The sequence below is a fragment of the Chroicocephalus ridibundus genome, chromosome 13 (genome assembly GCF_963924245.1).
Source record: "Chroicocephalus ridibundus chromosome 13, bChrRid1.1, whole genome shotgun sequence".
Lineage (NCBI taxonomy): Eukaryota > Metazoa > Chordata > Aves > Charadriiformes > Laridae > Chroicocephalus > Chroicocephalus ridibundus.
The window spans coordinates 874,527-890,760 of NC_086296.1; the positions used below are offsets into that span (position 1 = coordinate 874,527).

At 50.5% G+C, this 16,234-nt stretch overlaps 4 protein-coding genes across 6 annotated transcripts in view; 1 reads left to right on the top strand and 3 right to left on the bottom strand.

Annotated features, from left to right (window-relative positions):
- Nucleotides 1–4,053, bottom strand: part of LOC134522708 (protein HIRA) — a 35,376-nt gene extending 31,323 nt beyond the window's left edge. Inside the window, exon 1 of the mRNA XM_063350629.1 lies at nt 3,794–4,053. Coding sequence (XP_063206699.1) covers nt 3,794–3,830 — 37 coding nt within the window. The 5' untranslated portion in view covers nt 3,831–4,053. The remainder of the gene's footprint in view (nt 1–3,793) is intronic.
- Nucleotides 4,054–4,182: 129 nt separating this feature from the next.
- Nucleotides 4,183–6,478, top strand: MRPL40 (mitochondrial ribosomal protein L40). The gene is made up of 4 exons (XM_063350631.1): nt 4,183–4,329; nt 4,502–4,585; nt 5,526–5,681; nt 6,034–6,478. Exons 1-4 carry the CDS (start codon nt 4,286–4,288, stop codon nt 6,341–6,343), a joined length of 594 nt encoding a protein of 197 aa, XP_063206701.1. The 5' UTR covers nt 4,183–4,285; the 3' UTR covers nt 6,344–6,478.
- Nucleotides 6,479–6,918: 440 nt separating this feature from the next.
- C13H22orf39 (chromosome 13 C22orf39 homolog) lies at nt 6,919–8,515 on the bottom strand. 3 transcript variants are annotated; one of them, XM_063350634.1, is made up of 4 exons: nt 8,337–8,490; nt 8,086–8,253; nt 7,478–7,625; nt 6,919–7,197 (listed from the first exon to the last, which is right to left on the bottom strand). In XM_063350634.1, the coding sequence occupies exons 1-3, from the start codon at nt 8,358–8,360 to the stop codon at nt 7,500–7,502; spliced, it is 318 nt and encodes a 105-aa protein (XP_063206704.1). In that variant the 5' UTR covers nt 8,361–8,490; the 3' UTR covers nt 6,919–7,197; nt 7,478–7,499. The 3 variants fall into 3 exon arrangements, with proteins under 3 accessions (XP_063206704.1, XP_063206703.1, XP_063206702.1); XM_063350633.1 differs by having other exon boundaries at nt 6,919–7,273; XM_063350632.1 differs by lacking the exons at nt 6,919–7,197; nt 7,478–7,625 and adding an exon at nt 7,632–7,961 and having other exon boundaries at nt 8,337–8,515.
- A 719-nt stretch (nt 8,516–9,234) lies between these two features.
- Nucleotides 9,235–15,880, bottom strand: UFD1 (ubiquitin recognition factor in ER associated degradation 1). The gene is made up of 12 exons (XM_063350635.1): nt 15,795–15,880; nt 15,418–15,550; nt 14,680–14,712; nt 13,701–13,822; nt 13,224–13,354; nt 12,742–12,814; nt 11,977–12,045; nt 11,390–11,455; nt 11,061–11,108; nt 10,605–10,693; nt 9,765–9,846; nt 9,235–9,362 (listed from the first exon to the last, which is right to left on the bottom strand). Exons 1-12 carry the CDS (start codon nt 15,795–15,797, stop codon nt 9,288–9,290), a joined length of 924 nt encoding a protein of 307 aa, XP_063206705.1. The 5' UTR covers nt 15,798–15,880; the 3' UTR covers nt 9,235–9,287.
- Between the last annotated feature and the right edge of the window lie 354 nt (nt 15,881–16,234).

Below are 16,234 nucleotides of genomic sequence, written 5' to 3' on the forward strand. Positions count from 1 at the left end.
CTATTCCTTAAAATACAGAACAGGTTCAATAATCATTAGATTGTTTGCCCAAGCAGATCAACACTTTTGGTGCTGGTTTCCAATTTTATTAACCTAGAGATGTCAAATGACTTAAAAAAAAAAAAAAAAAAGAAAAAAAAAAGAGAGCAGATTAAGTGATCGCAGGACAGAAATTCAGCCAGACAAAGTCATTACCAGGGTGCTCTTTCCTGCAGGGCGCTGTTACCAAGGGAATACCAGTTACAGTGGTGGCCAACTGCCACGGGTTAAAGCGACAAGACTTGTTCCGTACTATTTGTTGTTTATAAACTGATCACAGATACTGGGCTTTTCCTCACTTTCTTCATTTTCTCAAATTAATGGAGAAGAAGCCATTACTTGATAGTGACTGCTTCCTTCCACGTTTTTATCTGATTCCATTGTTAGACCCCGTTGAAACGAGCCAAAAGGCAGAAGGTCCCTGTTTCAAAGTGCCCAGATGCTTTCCCATGCCCCTCACTGGAGAAGTGATGAATTTCTGTACAGCAATCATGCATCAGAACAAAATGTAAGTGAAACTTAACTAGTAACATTAAAATCTAAGTGTGTTTCAAGACATTTTGCCCTCTTGCAATAATTCCTAAAAAAATAAGTTTAAATTATTGAAGCTCATAGCATCACATTGCATATGGAAGCAAACCAGGTTGATTAAAACCAGAACACCTTACGATAGACCAGGTATCTTCCTGGATTATTTAAAGAACCCAAATATACATTATGACTTAAAGAAATACTGATAATGAAACAAGCTTGGAACAAAAAGTTCCAAGCAAGGTATGGAACAAAAAGTTCCAAGCAAGGTAATTCAAACCCAAGAAGAAAGTCCCATCTTTAAAAGAACACAGCAGCTGAAGAAAAAAAAACAAACAAACAAAAAAACAAAACAAAAATATTGTGTCATTTTTGTTTAATTTTAGGCAATAATCAATGAAATATAAAGACAATTTTAGGTGAATTTCTACCAGAATATGAATGAGTTTCTATTCATTTTGCTTCTAGACCATCTGATATATAACATCCCACATGACTCACAAATCAATTCAAATATTTACATTCCACCATTACAGCTTGGAGAGATAATAAACTCCGTGCCTATGCTTAAAGAAAAGCAGGCTCCCGTTTCTACGAGGTGTTACACATGCACAGCACCTTGGGCTTTGCAGGGGTTCCTCGGAACGGCAAGGGACCTCCCTTCCCGTGCCTGCACCGGCCATCGTTAAGCACCATATACCCGTGTGCCGCTTTGTAGAGGTACTGCATGGAAAACTGGGAAGGAGAAGCAAACCACTCATCTGGATCTTACAGTCACCCGTTCCTGCCCCCACCATTAGACCGCGCTATCCAAGATTCTTCGTTGCTCTAAGCCAAAGAAACATGGAAGAACACAACAATAATGAGAATTCCACGCAAAATCTAATAAACCCACACTAAGAGTGCAAAAAGCTTACAGAAAATGCATCTGAAGAAGTACTATTCCCAATAAGTACTCAGCTAAAGTGACATTAAGAACTCCAAGACAAAAACCTGTAGGGCCAAAATGCGTTCAAGTGCTGTTACGGTAAACACACAGCATCTCGGCCCAGCAGCACACAATTCCCAGGTGTACTGAATTTCCCTGCTACGACACTAACTTCCAACGTCTATTATCCCACGGAGAATGCATGCCTGTAAGCATCACTAAACTCATTCTCGTCCATTCAGTAAAGTACAAATCCCAAAAGTGAGCGGGGAGAGGGAAAGGCAGGAATGACAGCGCTTTGATCTGGCGCGTGGAAGAGCCAGTCGGGCTGTCAGGACTCTCGCTCACAGACCAGCAACAGCGAAGCAGCCTCTTGTGCCCGTGGGGAAAACAAAGGGAGTCAAAATCATCACAGTGAGTCTCCAGTACACACAGTATAAATTATCTTTACCCTGTTTCTGGAGAGGTTTCAGAGCAAACAGGGAGGCCAGGCCCATTAAGAGCGATGGAGACGGCTTGCGTGCAGCGACGCCTGCAAGATCTGGAACCTGGGTACGTTAAAAGAGCCCGACCAAACTCACCAGTTTCGACCCTGCACTCCTTGCCCCAAGGACAAGAACGCATGAATGTCAGATAGTCCTGAATACGTTAGCAAGACCTTAAAGTGTTTTACAAATGAAGCCAGTGAAGAATGTCTGTTTTGCAGGTGGTGAAACTACGACAGTGACTCACCCAAACTCATCCCAGCAGGACAGTGTCAGAAATAGGAATAAAATTTGGGACTATTGAGGCCCTGTGTAGTGCATTATCCACTAGACAAAGTATCGCAGGGCTTTATAAATGCAGCCTCACTGCAAACTGCTTGGCTGAAGACTATCTCCTGCAACGGTTAGACGCATTTTAAATTGCTAGAGATTTCAAATACCCATATCAAAAGGTGCACCCATTCAAGAAATAAGGAAAGAAGTGACAGATCTAATCTCTGTGATCTGCAAAGATTTAAGCCCAAAGTTTTTATTCAGCAGCTTGTAAGTGGGCTCCCACTGAAGATCCAGAGAGGCGCGGGACAGTCTGCCCACAGGCAGCCAGAGGTTAAGAGGTAGATGCTACATTTATTTAGATTAACCAAGCAGAAATGTAAAAAACGTCTCAAATAAAGTACTTCCGCATTTTCTCAGTTCACTACAACCTTTCGTTAAAAGGCTGAGTCCATCTGCTGACTATACGGCCCCTGGAGAGCAGTTCAAGTAAAGACACGAATTTCAACTGGAGGCTTCAGTTCTGAAATCGTGCAGCGCGGGGGGACAGCAGGGCGGCAGACAGGCTGCGGGGGGCTGCGGCTCTGGCTTCTGACCTGAAGCGCACTTCTGCAGCTTGGACAAGCCGGTCTGCGGCCTGGCTTTATTCTAGATACCAATCAGCCAGATGAGTCCAACTACTGACATTTACACCAGGGTATAAAATTTGCTGTTGAAATAAAGCTGTGCACATGAATTTGAGGGCAAAACTTGCACAAACAGAAGTGAGCTCTTCACGTTAGATTTCTTCTCACTGCTCCGCCAGGATCGGTACAGGGGTGACTCTGGAAATTCAGCAGTGTAAATGCACAACAGAGATGCTGCCCTGTACTCGCCACGCCAGGGACGCACAGAGCTTTCTGTCGATATCGACACTTCATTCTGCAAGTGTTTTACCTCAGAAATCCCTACAAGACCACCAGAGGAGCGGCAGGCAGGCTACTACATAACTTCGGGGAGGTGTTTCGAAAGTGTAACGGGGAGAATCCCTCTCCCCCGCGGCCAACGCCAGCACGGCGGCCGGTGCTGCGGCTCACAGGGACGTTAACACCGGCCCCGCCGGGGAACGGCCGGCCGCGCTCAGAGCCTGCGCTGGTGCCCGCACACCGCGGCCGGAGGGGTCCCCGCACGACACCCCCCCGCCTGCGCCGGGCCCAGTCGACCCCCCGCGCTCCCGCCCGGCGGTTCGGGCGGCTCCCCCCGCGCAGCGCGGCCCCCGCCCTTCAGCCATCTTCTGGGGCCGAGCCCGCTCGCCACGCCAGCCCTGCGGTCTGCAACCCCCGCTCCCGGGGCCCCGGGCTGCCCCCCGCCCCCGGCACCCCGGGGGGACGGGGACTCCCCGCTCCCGCCGCACCTGCCGCCGCCCGCAGCTCCCCGGCGCGGCGGGGCCCCCAGCGGGCTGCCGGCTACCAACGGCCCCGGAGCCGCCGCCCCCCGCCCGCGGCCCGCTCCCCGCCGCACCTGCCCGCCCGGCACCTGCCGCCCGGCCGCCGCTCACCATTGTGGTTGACCCAGGTCGGCTTCAGGAGCTTCATTGTTCCCCGCCCGGGGCCCCCGCCGGCCTCCGCCCTCGGGACCCCAGGGCGGCTCCGCCCGGGCTGCCTCCGCGGCCGAGCGAGCGGCGGAGCTCAGCGGCCGCCGGCCACCATGGGCCCCCGCCGCACGCCGCTCTGCCCACCCCCTCCGCCGGCCGGAGCCGCCTCAGCGCCGCTCCATGCCCCGGCGCCGCCCCTGCCGCAGCCCCCGCCGCCCGGCCGCATCCCCCGCTCGGCTCCCGGCGGCTCCCGGCAACGCCGGAACTCGGCGCCTGGCAACCGCCTAACCGGCCCGGCGGGAAACAGCCGCCCCCGAGCCCCGGCGTTCCCGGGCCTGGGCCGGCGGGGCGGGGCGCGGGCGGGACCTCCCCTCAGACCGGCGGAACGGGGAGAGGCGGGAGCGGGAGCGCGGTCGGCGGGGAGCGTGGGGGACACCGCCGCCACCTCAGGGCGCCATGTTGGCGGCGGCGGGTCGGGGGCTGCGCGGGGCTCGCCTCAGGTAGGGCCGCGGCTCGGGGCTCTCTCCTCGCCCGCCCGGGAGGGGGACCAGGCCCGGGGCTCGCCGTTCGGCGAGCCCCGGGCCTGGTCCCCCTCCCGGGCGGGCATCTGTAGTTTTGTAGCACTGAATAGCCCGAATTTCTCCTCACGCTTTGTCTTCCTTATTCCTCCAGTTCCTGGCTGCCCCAGGCAGCCCCCAGCCGAGGCAGTCACTGGCAGACATCGCTGCTGACGGCCCGGGCGTCTCTCCCCGCCAGGTGAGCGAGAAGCGTTTTCATCCTGAGGGGAAACACCGATTTCCCCACGTCCAAACTAACTTTTAACTGTAGAGATTTGCTTTGAAGTCGCTACGCGTCAAAGCGGTTAAGAACCGTTGGCCTCGTGAGGGGAGTTTAATGGTAACCTGTACAGTTGTCGCTTTATGCCTGCGTGTAGTCGTGTTTGCTTCCTTAACCACAGAATGTTCGGATTTAAGCTGCGCTGCAGAATTCCCGTTTGAGCAGCAATGGAAATGAGAGATGAGCCGAACAGAAAATACTGTAAAGTGGTGTGTTAGACAGCCTGCGTTTACCTCTATGCTACATCTTGGTATCTGTGGGGGGGGTTTTGATGCAACTAGATTTAAAGTGGTCTCTTACCTAGTAGGTACCATCAGTGGGGACCGTTTCACACCATAAAGGTTGGTTGTTTGAACCATAACCCGCTGTGAGGATTTGTTTGTGGAGTCTGGTGTACGTTATCTTGGGTATATGGGGTCTGCCTGGAGAAGCACAACAGGAGTGGAACCTTGAATTTGGTTCCAAATGTGGAAATGGGTAAAGCCACTCCCTCTCTTTAACATGAGATGGCAGGAATATTGCAGATAAACCCGTTACCTGCTCTGCTGCACCCTGGGCTACTGCAAAACAATTTCAGTTCAATTTTTGTGGAACCTCCTCAGGTCATTCTGATGTTCAGCACAAAATTGGAGGTTGCCTTTCTCGGGCTGGTCCCTCTGCGGAAAATCTCACAAGACATATTACTGTCTCCTGGAAACTACACTACTTGAATAAAGCTAATGGCTAGAACCTCTACTAGGGACCAGATTAAGCAATGGGAAGGAACATCCTCAGAAAAGTACAGTGGAAGTGAAAGCTGCTGCTGTTGAATTAAATGACAAAATATCTTCTTTCATTCACATAATTATTTCCCTTGTAGAGCACAACCGAAGAAGAAGAAGAAAGTGGATGTAAAGAAAGAGCAAGCACAGAAGGATCGTATGAAAAAGAAGATTAGAAAGTTGGAAAAAGCTGCCCCAGAAATGATTCCAATTGAGGATTTTATAACCCCGCTTAAGTACTCGGATAGCAACAGGTAAGTAAGGCCGTCTTCCACCATGCACTTGCATTCATGGGAGAAACACTTCTCACTTCTTTCTCTGCAAAACTGCAGTATAGTGCCAGCCTTGGGACAAAACCTCATCTAATTCTACTAGGACAAAAACGTGGAAAGCAAATTTTATTTGCTTCTGCTAAAAGTAGTGAAAAAATAGAAACTTGAATTTCCTGTTAGAATCACCATGGAAAATCTCACAGACATTGCATGAACGAAATGTATTCTCTGGGTTTGGGCGTTTGGTTGGTTGTTTTGTTTTTTTTTTTTACTTTATTTGCTCTTTGGGGTGCAGGCCATTTCCCTATTACAGTCTTATCTTATTCTTTACCAGGGTGCGAAGTCTTCCCCCTCTGTCATTTGAGGAGACCGAAAGAAGAGTGTTACTTATGAAAAAGTGGTGTTTGTTCAAGCAGAACCAAGATAAGGCAGAAAAGGCAGCAATCCAGGCCCTTGTAGAGGCTCAGCAAGAAGCACTGAAGGAATTGCGCCTTGAGTCGGAGGAGCTGTACCAGGCAGCCATCAGACGAGATGAGGGGCTTTTCCCCTTTGAGAGGGATGGACCTGATTATACGCCCCCGCTGCCGGGTTACGACCCTCCGGAAGGGAAGTGCGTTGATATCACCAAAGTATATACGCAGTGAGGGAGGAGTTTGTTGTTTGTCGGGCATGAGCTACTCCGCTGACTGAGGGAGGAAAGCGTGTAATAAGGATAAACGATTCCTTCTGCAGGTTAAAATACTGTAAGAGTGTGACTGTAAAAACATAATATTGAAGTATCTGTTTGGGTTTTTTAAACGGCTCGCTCAGTAGTGAGACACCCAACAACGCTACACGACCTTACACGTGTGCCATGCTAGAACAAGACAAAGTGGTAGCGTTTCATGGAGTATTTTATCTTTCTGGCCTTATCTCTCTCATCCCTCCACACGCTTCCCAGCAGCATTTTTTTTTTTGTTCTGCATGAACCCTAATTGTGCTGTGAGGAAAGGATGTCACAGCTCCCCCCAGCACAGTCTGTGCTGTAAGGGAGGCAGCAGCTGACTCTTTACTGCCTTTCTCTTTGGACTCAGGGAGGTGCTTCTGCATCTAAGAGAGAAAACAGATGGAAAACATACCGTGACAAAGCCAAAATTCAGTCTGGGGTTTTTATGTTGCCATGTAAGCATTGTAACCAAGTTTCTAAGGGTTTGCCCTAAAACAAACAGGTCTCTTTTCATTCATTTAAACCTTTATTTTTGTAGTGCTGTTGAACACTGCCATTGACACATGTGACTGTTGGAGAGCAGGCCCAGGCAGGGGGGTAGTTTGAGGGTCTGCAGCATCCTCCCGCCAGGTGAGAAGCTCTTAACCCACCACAGCCCGGACTGTGGGAAATGCCTTTTTGATCCCGTTGGTGTGATCGTCCTGAGTCGGCAGGCAGGAGCCCCAGCCGGAGTCTTGTCTTCCCGTGGGACAGGCCGGGGGTGGGTGCCCTGTTCCGGATGCGCAGCGGCGGCTGGAGGGGAAGAGGTCCTTGTCTAGCGAGAGGAGCTACAGCTCGGGAGTTGCCTGATGAGGGGCTGCGATGAAATCTAAAGCATAACACGGTAGTAACAGACCAGAATCAAATTAAGCAGCTCAGTTGTCCCTTTAAAAAACACTGGGTGTTTAAATAAATTCTCTGTATTTTTGATGAGTGCTGAAGTATCGCGGGGCAGAGCTACAGTCGTGTAATTTCAAATGACATAGAAGGAAAACCCTCAGCTCAGCTGTGTGTTGTGTATTACGTTACTGACCAAACACAGCATAACAGTGTCGCTAGTTTGGTTTGTCTTGGTCGAGCGGCAGGTACCAGTCTGGGGGTGGGCTCTTCCTCAGCGTCCACACCGGAGCGTATTTCTGCCTTTCCGTAACTCGAGCTCTCTCGCTCTCACACAAAGCTTCCTGGAATACAGGGAAAAATAATACCATGACAATGTTGGATGTTTCAGTCTTACAGAGCTTACTGTCCACTGTGAGTATTAGAGATAAAATAAGGAATACAAGATGATTGTGCTTCAATAGACGCGCAAACACTGTCTCGGCAAGCCAGGATACACGCTTCTAACTGTGTCGTGTTTATGTTTTGCTTCTGACTCCTCCATCACGAAGGAAACCGCCGCTTCTCCGGCTGGGAGGGCGAGTTATGCTGCAGCCTGTGCCGGAGGGTGCCGCGTGCCCGCGGAGAGCTCCGGGACCCCCGGTACAGCTTCTGCCGGGGAGGCGGCAGCGTTGGCGCACCTGAAACCGAGAGCTTTCACACCAGAACGCTCAGCCTGCTCCCGCCGGGCTCCCTGCCCGCCCCCCACCCCGAGCCCTCCCCGCCGGGGCCGGGTCTCCCGCCGGCCCGGGGTCGGTGCGGTACCTGCGCGGCGGCGGTGCGGCCCCGCTCCCAGGCGCGGCAGGCCTCGTAGTCGTCCCGCCAGCGGCCGCAGGCCGGCAGCTCCCCGTGGGCGTAGTAGTGGTGGAAGGCGTGGCGCAGCCCGCGGCAGTGCTTCCACTCCCACCAGTAGTCCTCGCACGGGCGCGGCGGCTGCGGGCGAACACAGCCCGGCCTCAGCCGCCACCGCCCCCGCCCCGGCTCCCGCCGTCCCCGGCACCCGCCGCCCCGCTCACCCGCCAGCCCTCGCCGCCCGCCATGCTGCCGCCGCCGCCGCTCCGCCAATCCCCGCCCGCCTTACGGGGACGCCCGCGCGTCCGGCCAATGGCAGGGGACGGCACAAACCGGCCGCCTCGTCGCCCCGCCCCCGAGCCAATGGCTGCCCGCGGGGCGCGGCTCCCCGCGCAGCACGTGACGCCCACCCCAACCGCCCCTAACCCCCCCGTTTTCCCCTCAAACCGCCCGCCGGGGGCGGGGCGCAGGGCGAGCGCGCGCTGCCGGCACGAGGCGGCCCCGCCCCCGGGGCTCTTCCGCGAAATGACGACACGAGGGACGCACGCGGCTCCCCGCGGGGCCGGCGCGCAGCGGGACACGGTCCCCTCTCCCCGCAGGCGCCGGCGGAGCGCTGCAGCCCGTCACCCCGCCCCCTGTTAGAAGGCACGCCATTAATCATCAGCGCAGAAGGCAGGTACAGGGGCTTGCCTGGAGCGATTTAACACCCCACCTGGCGCCCTGCTCAGGGACTCCCTGCACAAAAGCCCTACAGGCCAGAGCGGGAGCCGGCCTTTGCACCGCAGCAAAAAGCTCCCCTCACACTGGGGCAAAAATACATAGAGGGAGGACGGCAGCGTGAGGCTGCGGGCAGGCAGGAGGCGGGAGGGGAGCAGGCAGCCTAAGAAGAGGGCCTTCTAGTGAGGGAGACCTCGCTGCGTTACACCCCAGGTTTGCCTGGGGAAGAGACACATCTTCCCTCTTTACAACGTGTACAAAACACTCCTTCGGAATTCCTGGAACTTCCAACTGAAAACTCAAGACAGTCCGACAGCTCTGGTTTTAAAGGCGAAGCCACACCAGTAACAGCGTTCCCGTGTTGCAAAACGATGTCTCCTCTCAACTGCAGTAACTAAGATCCAATATGCTGCAACTGTTATTTTATTTTCCTCCTGACTGACTAAAGGTGCCACAACTTAAGGTTTTCTTCCCTTTTTGCGCAGAGACTGGCCTTCTCCCGAAAAGGCAATAAACCGGCTTCCAGAGTCATCCTGGAAAACGGAAAGAGGGAAAAAAGGTTGTTAGCTCTTTGCTCACTGCTGGTGTGTGATGAAAGTGAATGATTGTTAGAAAGAACATGCCAGCAGAGCACCGACTGACTGCAGACATTTCACATCCTTCATCTACAGAATAACCACCTTCTTCCTGAAAATAAAATCCCAGCATCTCAGTGACCTCCCAGCCAGCTGGAACGTGCAGGCACTGGCTTAGTAACCTTTGTCAGGCACATCTGTTTACATCGGCAAGCACAGACACCGGGGGCCGCTTGCACCCAGCTCAAACCGTTTTTGAACAGAAGCACACTGTGAAAGATCAAGTGTGGAGAAAGGAACCGCAAACTTGGGCAGGAGTTCTAATTCCGTCCTATATTGGGAAGATCCAACTTTATTTACCTCTTCGACTTTCTTAACTAGCGGACGCGAGTTTCTAATGAACGTGATTCTACCGATCTTGAAGTCATAGTTGGGTATTCCTCTGGAAAAGAAGCGTAAAAGTATTATGAAAGACATTTTATACCCACCATCCCATCGGACACCGTGAGACCTGTTCTACGTCTGCCAGCATTGTACCAACACTGCCTGCATATTTTTGCTACCAAATGGTTCTGGAGATAAAGCACTGGCTTGGTTCCTGAAGGCAGGCACGTGCTGCACGCAGCTAACAGCCAGACACCGGAGCCGCTGCAGAAGCCTGGCTGTGGGCCCTGGTTTGCACAGGGCCACGGACACGCGCTTCCACAAGGGCTCGAGTTTTACTGCAAGAGGCGTAAATGAGAGAACACCACAGGAACCGCACCCCCGCACACTTCCACTAAGTCTGAATGTTCTACACTTCCTTCTAAGAAAAAAAAAAAACAACCAACAAACCCACACACGGCTTGGCTTTGGTTACCCACCCAACTCAAAACCAGTTTCACTCCACGCCAAATTCCACTTGCAAAAACGGGCAGGGTCCTGCCACCACTCCACCCAGCCCCGCCCCCCTCCCCACCCTCTGCTGCGCAACCAGGGCTGAGCCAGCGAGTTCTGGCAACGCTTGCTTAGGACCTGTGTCTGACGCAGGCAGGGATGTCACAGTCAGTCTAGAAGATCAGACTATTTATTTCCTAAATGCAAACTTAACGGCAAAGTTAGCTTGTTTATACTGCAGGAGCACAAAAAAACCAAACCAAAACCCAACTCCACTCAAACACTGATCCTTCCCTTGCTGACAACTGAAGGAAACAGACGTACCTTCGAATGTCTCCTGGTTTAATCGGTGATGGACTAGGCTCAACACCTTTCTTCTTGCCATCCAATCTGTTCCCAGAACCAGAGAATGCCTACGTATACGTAACGAGTTTTAATTTAGCCTCACCTTGTATTTGAAAGTGTAGGGATACTGTATTCTGTAAAAATCTTACTATCATTCTTATTTAATAATTTGATTCAGCACATTTCTGTTTGCTATATGTAAGCTGATGAACGCTGGGTGCAGGAGCATGTTTTGGTCTCCCGTTCACGGACTGCCCGTTTAAGGACAGCAAGTCATACTGGTACTGGCTGGAAGCAGCACAAACCAGTCGCAGATAGCTGCGGGTTAAACCATAAGCACCCCTAAGAACAGGTACTAGTATTTTTCAGTTGTTCGGAACAACTTTCCCTCACCATTTTACAGCACTCAGAAACCAGCAGAAATAGGGGACTTACACGAAATCCGATGTCACTCATGTACCCACTATGGTCTGCCTCCACATCCTGTCCGGGAGAAAACACATTAGCTCCTTGTGTTCATGCTGCGATATGCAGAACATGTGAAAACAGTTCCACATATTTCTGACCAAACAAAACTTCCCTTTCCAAAATCAACAGTTGGTAAAAACCACCTCCTAAGTAACAGACACAAAAGCATCTGGTAAGTGAAGTTCAGTCCTAAGAAATTGTTTCAGGAAAAAAATTTATGTTGGTGCTCGCTGCTCCAGCACAAACAAGGCTGACTTCCAGGGAAAACATTTGGGAAGAACAGAAGTGTAACCTACCGCGGTCTCCTCGTGTTGTGCGCTTCTTTCTGGTTCTTTGTACCCCAAAGGAGCATCAAAATCCACCTATTTACACAAGAAGCATGAAAACATGCATGATTGATACTTTTCTTTTAATCATAAGCTTTATACCACTATTCATCAAAACTCCACAAACTATCAGTCCATTGTGATCTAGAAAGAACTGAGGTTTGCTTGTTAAACATTTGAACTCACAACTAATAAAACTAAGCCTCCCAGGAACGAGTCTTAGCATGTAATTGAAAAAGAGCAGTAAAACTACCACTGGAGCTTGAATCAAGACACGGCTATTAAATAAAACTCAGATTATAAAACACGTTGAAGCTAAACATTAAATTCCAGGTGCTACAGTCACCTGACGGTACGTGAGGTGCAGCTCGAGCCCCCAGATGCGGTTAGGAAGGTACACGGGGTGCTCTCGAATGAGCCATCCTGCCTATCCCATCTGATTTTACCTGTCCCGGAGCATCAGCATGCCTGGTGCACAGCGCTGCCACTGACTGAGGTGTCCTCTCCTTTTGGGAGGACACAGTGGGAGCAGACTTTCCCCATGGGCTTTAACTTACGTTCATATCGCATTCTATGATGGACACAGCCTTATCCGGTTTGGTCTCCATTACCCGAAGCTCATAGATCTGAAACAGTAATGAATATTTTAAGATGGTACTTGAAAGAGCTCCACTTATACGTAAGGAAAGCATTTCTAAACCTTTCCCTTCAGATAGCTTCAAGAAAATTGAAGTAAGTGCTCTTTAGGTTGAGGGCTGGATACTGCAGGGTCTCTACAGAACTTGAGAGCAAAGGTTTTTAACTCAGAAGATCGCTATATGCTGGAGCTAGAGAACCTACCTCTTACTGTACCTTGCTGCACTCCTACTGTACCTTAGTCTGAATTTAGGACAAATCCTCTCCCTTGACTTGTGAAAACATCCAACATCACAAAAAATTATTTTGCCATGAGTCAAAACAACAGTCTAAACAACTGCTCAGGCAAAGACTTAACTGACCCCTTTTTTCCTCACATGGAAAACAGATTGCGCAATCTACCCTCTGGGATTACTTGTCAGCAATGCAGCAGGGCTCTGTGGTGATTGTTTTAGCACCAGTGTCCAATAACTGAGCTTAGTCTACGACCCCAAATAAACAAATGTGCACACATGCTGCCGAAAATACTCATCTATAAAATCCACTCACAAGATGGAGTCAAAGTACTTGTGCAGTCACAATCTACTGACATACAGCGTACTTTTTTTTCACATGGGGCAGAATTTATTTCCTCCAATTGATGGTATCCAAACAAAACTTGCATGGATTGGTGTCGTATACTGTACCTTTTCATTGTAGTTGATGGCAATAACATCCCCTGTAGTCAGACAAGCAAAGTTTCTCAATGCATTTTCTAATCTTTGGAGCATGTTAAGATGAAACATTTGTTTTCAATGCAACATCAAAGCTTTAAAGTTACTGTGTTACAGAACTCTGATCCTCGGTCTCTCAAATGTGGTTTAGAAGTCACTGATACCGAAGACAGCCTTTTGGTAAAGGCTAGGGTGTACGAGTGCTTCTAAGGGACACTCAAACTCTCCGGACTTTAAGCCAAGATTCACGCGTCTGCACTCCAGGCTACGCTTTGTGCCAGCAGCTGTACACCTCTGTACGTAAGCTCTCCGTCCCTTCTGTTTGCAGAAGGAGCAGAAGTAGTCACCGACTACTGGAAGAGCATGAGCCACACCTGAAAAGCCACCTCTGCTTCATCATTCCCATGTGGGAGAAAAGTTTTGTCCCCTGTTCTGTAACTGAATAGGAAGGATACACAGCTTTGGGATTGGTAATGTCCAGAAAATCTGGACTCTGTGGCTGAAATTTTGAGTAAGTAGCAACTTGAAGATTAACACTCTCCACTTGCACCAGGCCTCCCTCTTCCAGCAGCAAGTTCTGCATCATCTGGAAGAAGGAAAATAAAGATACAAATGATCAACGTGACTGATGTTTTTAGTTCTCTTTCCTTGTGTGTATCTATTTTTGCTGGGGCCACCATCTTCCTTGAAATGCACCAGTTTACCATGGTTTGATTTCAGGGAGGACAGTCAGTGTATCTTAAAAAGCAGTCTGCTTTGCTTCCTTAGTTAAACTCTCATGGAGGGAAACCTGAGCTGTGACTGAAAGCTGCTGTAGGAACACGACTAGCAGAGACATGCACTTTCAGGAAACAGTCTGCCTCTTTAATATTAAACTGGCAACTCACTCATCCGACTCTTCAGGTTTTGACAGTTCAGCCTGAGACACTCACCCAGTGTGGAAGGTAACAAATGCCCTCATCAGCCACAAATTCCAGCACTCCACAGTGTGTCATTCGGTCTGAATTTTTATTGGTCAGCTTAAACAGCATCGGGTAAGTAATATTAAGTCGGCCTGGTGAGAGTAGAGAAAAAAAATCTTATTTGTTAAAAGCCACTAACACATTTCTGAAGCTTTCATAGAGACTGAACATGAGCAAGAGAATGGGCCAGACCATAGGAGAGGATTCCCCTCACACCATCATTCCAACTGCTCAAAACTACAAATCCAGGAGAGAATGCAAACACACGAATACTGTATTGCCATCGCACTTCCAGCTGTAAAGACTTCTCCAACATTTCCCCAAGCTTAGAGATGAGCAGGCAGCGGGTATTAGCCGAGGAATCTATTACTGTTATGTCCTTGTGCTATTATCTGTTAGCTCCTACCTAACGAATTTTAACTGGCCCTGCCTCTTTAAAAATTAAATCCTGACTAAACTAATTTTTCAAAGAAATTCCATTAAAGCTAAAACTCAGAGGGGGAGAAAAAAAACTTTAATTAAAAAGGCCAATAAAGACCATTTATACTACTGATTCAGTTTCAGTTGAAACTTCATTTCAAAGTTAACTATCACTTATTTTGTCTTTAAAATGAATTTTGCTCCAGATAACAGCGTCCAGAAGATACAGGTTGAGATTAAGAATTTACTATATTAATTCTAACCATTATACTGAATAAGTTATTAACAGTTAATAAATAACGATTCATGCCTCAGGTAGCCCAACGCTGCAGATGTCTGTACTTGAAGACAGACAAGTCCCACTAATTCTGACAGAAAAAATACTTCCAAAATACATTGTTTTCAACTAATTAGTCTCATATTATGTATTTAAGTCAGATTTTAATAGATAACTAAAATAATGTGGTATTTGTTTACACATTTGCTGGTATTTCTAATGTTGTTATTCCAGGATAAGGTGTTCACTTACTGAGTTGATCCAAAGCTGACGGTGGCATAATTACTGCAAAAATGAATAAAAATGTAAGATTAGGAAAAGTATGACCGTACAAAGAGTACATACCACACATTTTATCATTCCTTTCTCTAAAATACCTTCTAAAAAAAGGAGATTCTAAAATCTCCTTCAAATTCATTTTTGAGCCAGTGATTTCAGTAGAATCAGTCACGACAAATATACCTGCTAGCATGGAGATTTCAGAATCTAATCAGAAAAAAAAAAAAAGAGAAGACAAGGTTTTACAATACCTAGTACTAAAGAAAACGTTTCCTAAAGGTAATTATACTTGTTTGGGCTTACAGGTACTCTTAAACCGATGCCAACTCAAAACAACACAGCGCGAGTCTGACAGCCTGAGAACCAAGCTGGCCGATCGTTGTTCCGGCTAACTGAGGAGGGGAAGAGAGTCCTTAATCATAACTTTCCACGGCTCATAATGGGCCTAGGATTTGAACAAGAGACTTTAAAAAAGACAAATGTTTTCTTCTGACGCTCACGAACCAGGACTCGCTCGGGAAGTTTTTTAATGACACGCTAGTGGATGAACCCCTCCTCCTTCCTTCCCGCAGCCCCACCCGGGGTGCGCGTCCGGCGGCGCGTCTCCCCGTCCCGCAGCCTTCCCGCGGCCTCGGCCAGAGCCGCGTTACTGGGCACTATTCACCAACGCGCTTCCGACGGGTTATTAGTCAAAATAAAACATGCACATACTCTTCCCGCCTTTCTCCACATCTGACCTGTCATTAGGCCCGGCCAGCATGGACACCGAGAAGCAGCGGTACTGGGTGGAGAAGCGGTTCTGGAACACCCGCGGGATGGGGTGATCGAACATGTTGAAGGAGAACTAGGGGAAAACAAAACCACAAGGAGCGAGTTAACGGGTATCTACAGTTGGCTGGGCTGCCGCGGCGCTCGCTGAGGGCCCCTGGACCGCAGCGACAACCGGGCCGAGGGGCCGCAGGGCCCGTTTCCCCCCTCCGCTGCGGCAACGAGAGCTGGGCCGGCCCCCACCCGCCGCCCCGCACCGGAGCGCAGGGCCCGGCCGCCCGCCGTGACTCGGCACTCCCCGGCCGCCCCCCGGGCCTCACCATGGCGGCGGCGCTGGAGCTGCCGCCGGGGCCGGGCCGGGCCACTCTCTCCTGACGGGACTCTGCCCGCCCCGCCCCGCCCCGCCCCGCCCCGCCCCTCCCAGCGCCCCGCGCGGCGCCCGCCTCCCCGGCGGCCATGTCGTGTGAGGGCGGAAGGTGGGGTCCCGCTCCGGCCGATATGGCCATCGTGGACGGGTTTTCTGGCCGCTCGGCCCCTGCCCCGTCACCAGGGGAGGACGCGGCACCTCCGCCGCGCCGTCGGGCCCGTGTAAACTGCAAAGCAAACAATTCGCCCGCGGCAAAGATGGCAGACACGGCAACACAAGCCCACACAGTCCTTCCGGCTGAGATGCTCCTGTAATTGGCCAGTCGCACGTGTGGCGACTCTCTTTCCCCAACCCCATTGGCAAAGACGCGGAATGGGTTGGGCAGCTCGCCCA

Bases quoted from the DNA above. Each gene is read 5' to 3' on its own strand.
- MRPL40 (XM_063350631.1), top strand. From the start codon at position 4,286: ATGTTGGCGGCGGCGGGTCGGGGGCTGCGCGGGGCTCGCCTCAG. The intron at 4,586-5,525 runs GTGAGCGAGAAG...TTTCCCTTGTAG, and splicing joins CGGGCGTCTCTCCCCGCCAG to AGCACAACCGAAGAAGAAGA. The intron at 5,682-6,033 runs GTAAGTAAGGCC...ATTCTTTACCAG, and splicing joins AAGTACTCGGATAGCAACAG to GGTGCGAAGTCTTCCCCCTC.
- C13H22orf39 (XM_063350632.1), bottom strand. From the start codon at position 8,360: ATGGCGGGCGGCGAGGGCTGGCGG. The intron at 8,254-8,336 runs GTGAGCGGGGCG...GTTCGCCCGCAG, and splicing joins CGGGCGGCGAGGGCTGGCGG to CCGCCGCGCCCGTGCGAGGA. The intron at 7,962-8,085 runs GTACCGCACCGA...TCTCGGTTTCAG, and splicing joins GCCGCACCGCCGCCGCGCAG to GTGCGCCAACGCTGCCGCCT.
- UFD1 (XM_063350635.1), bottom strand. The intron at 11,109-11,389 runs GTAGGTTACACT...TCTCCCGGACAG, and splicing joins CACAACACGAGGAGACCGCG to GATGTGGAGGCAGACCATAG. The intron at 9,847-10,604 runs GTACGTCTGTTT...CTTCTTTTCCAG, and splicing joins AAACCAGGAGACATTCGAAG to AGGAATACCCAACTATGACT.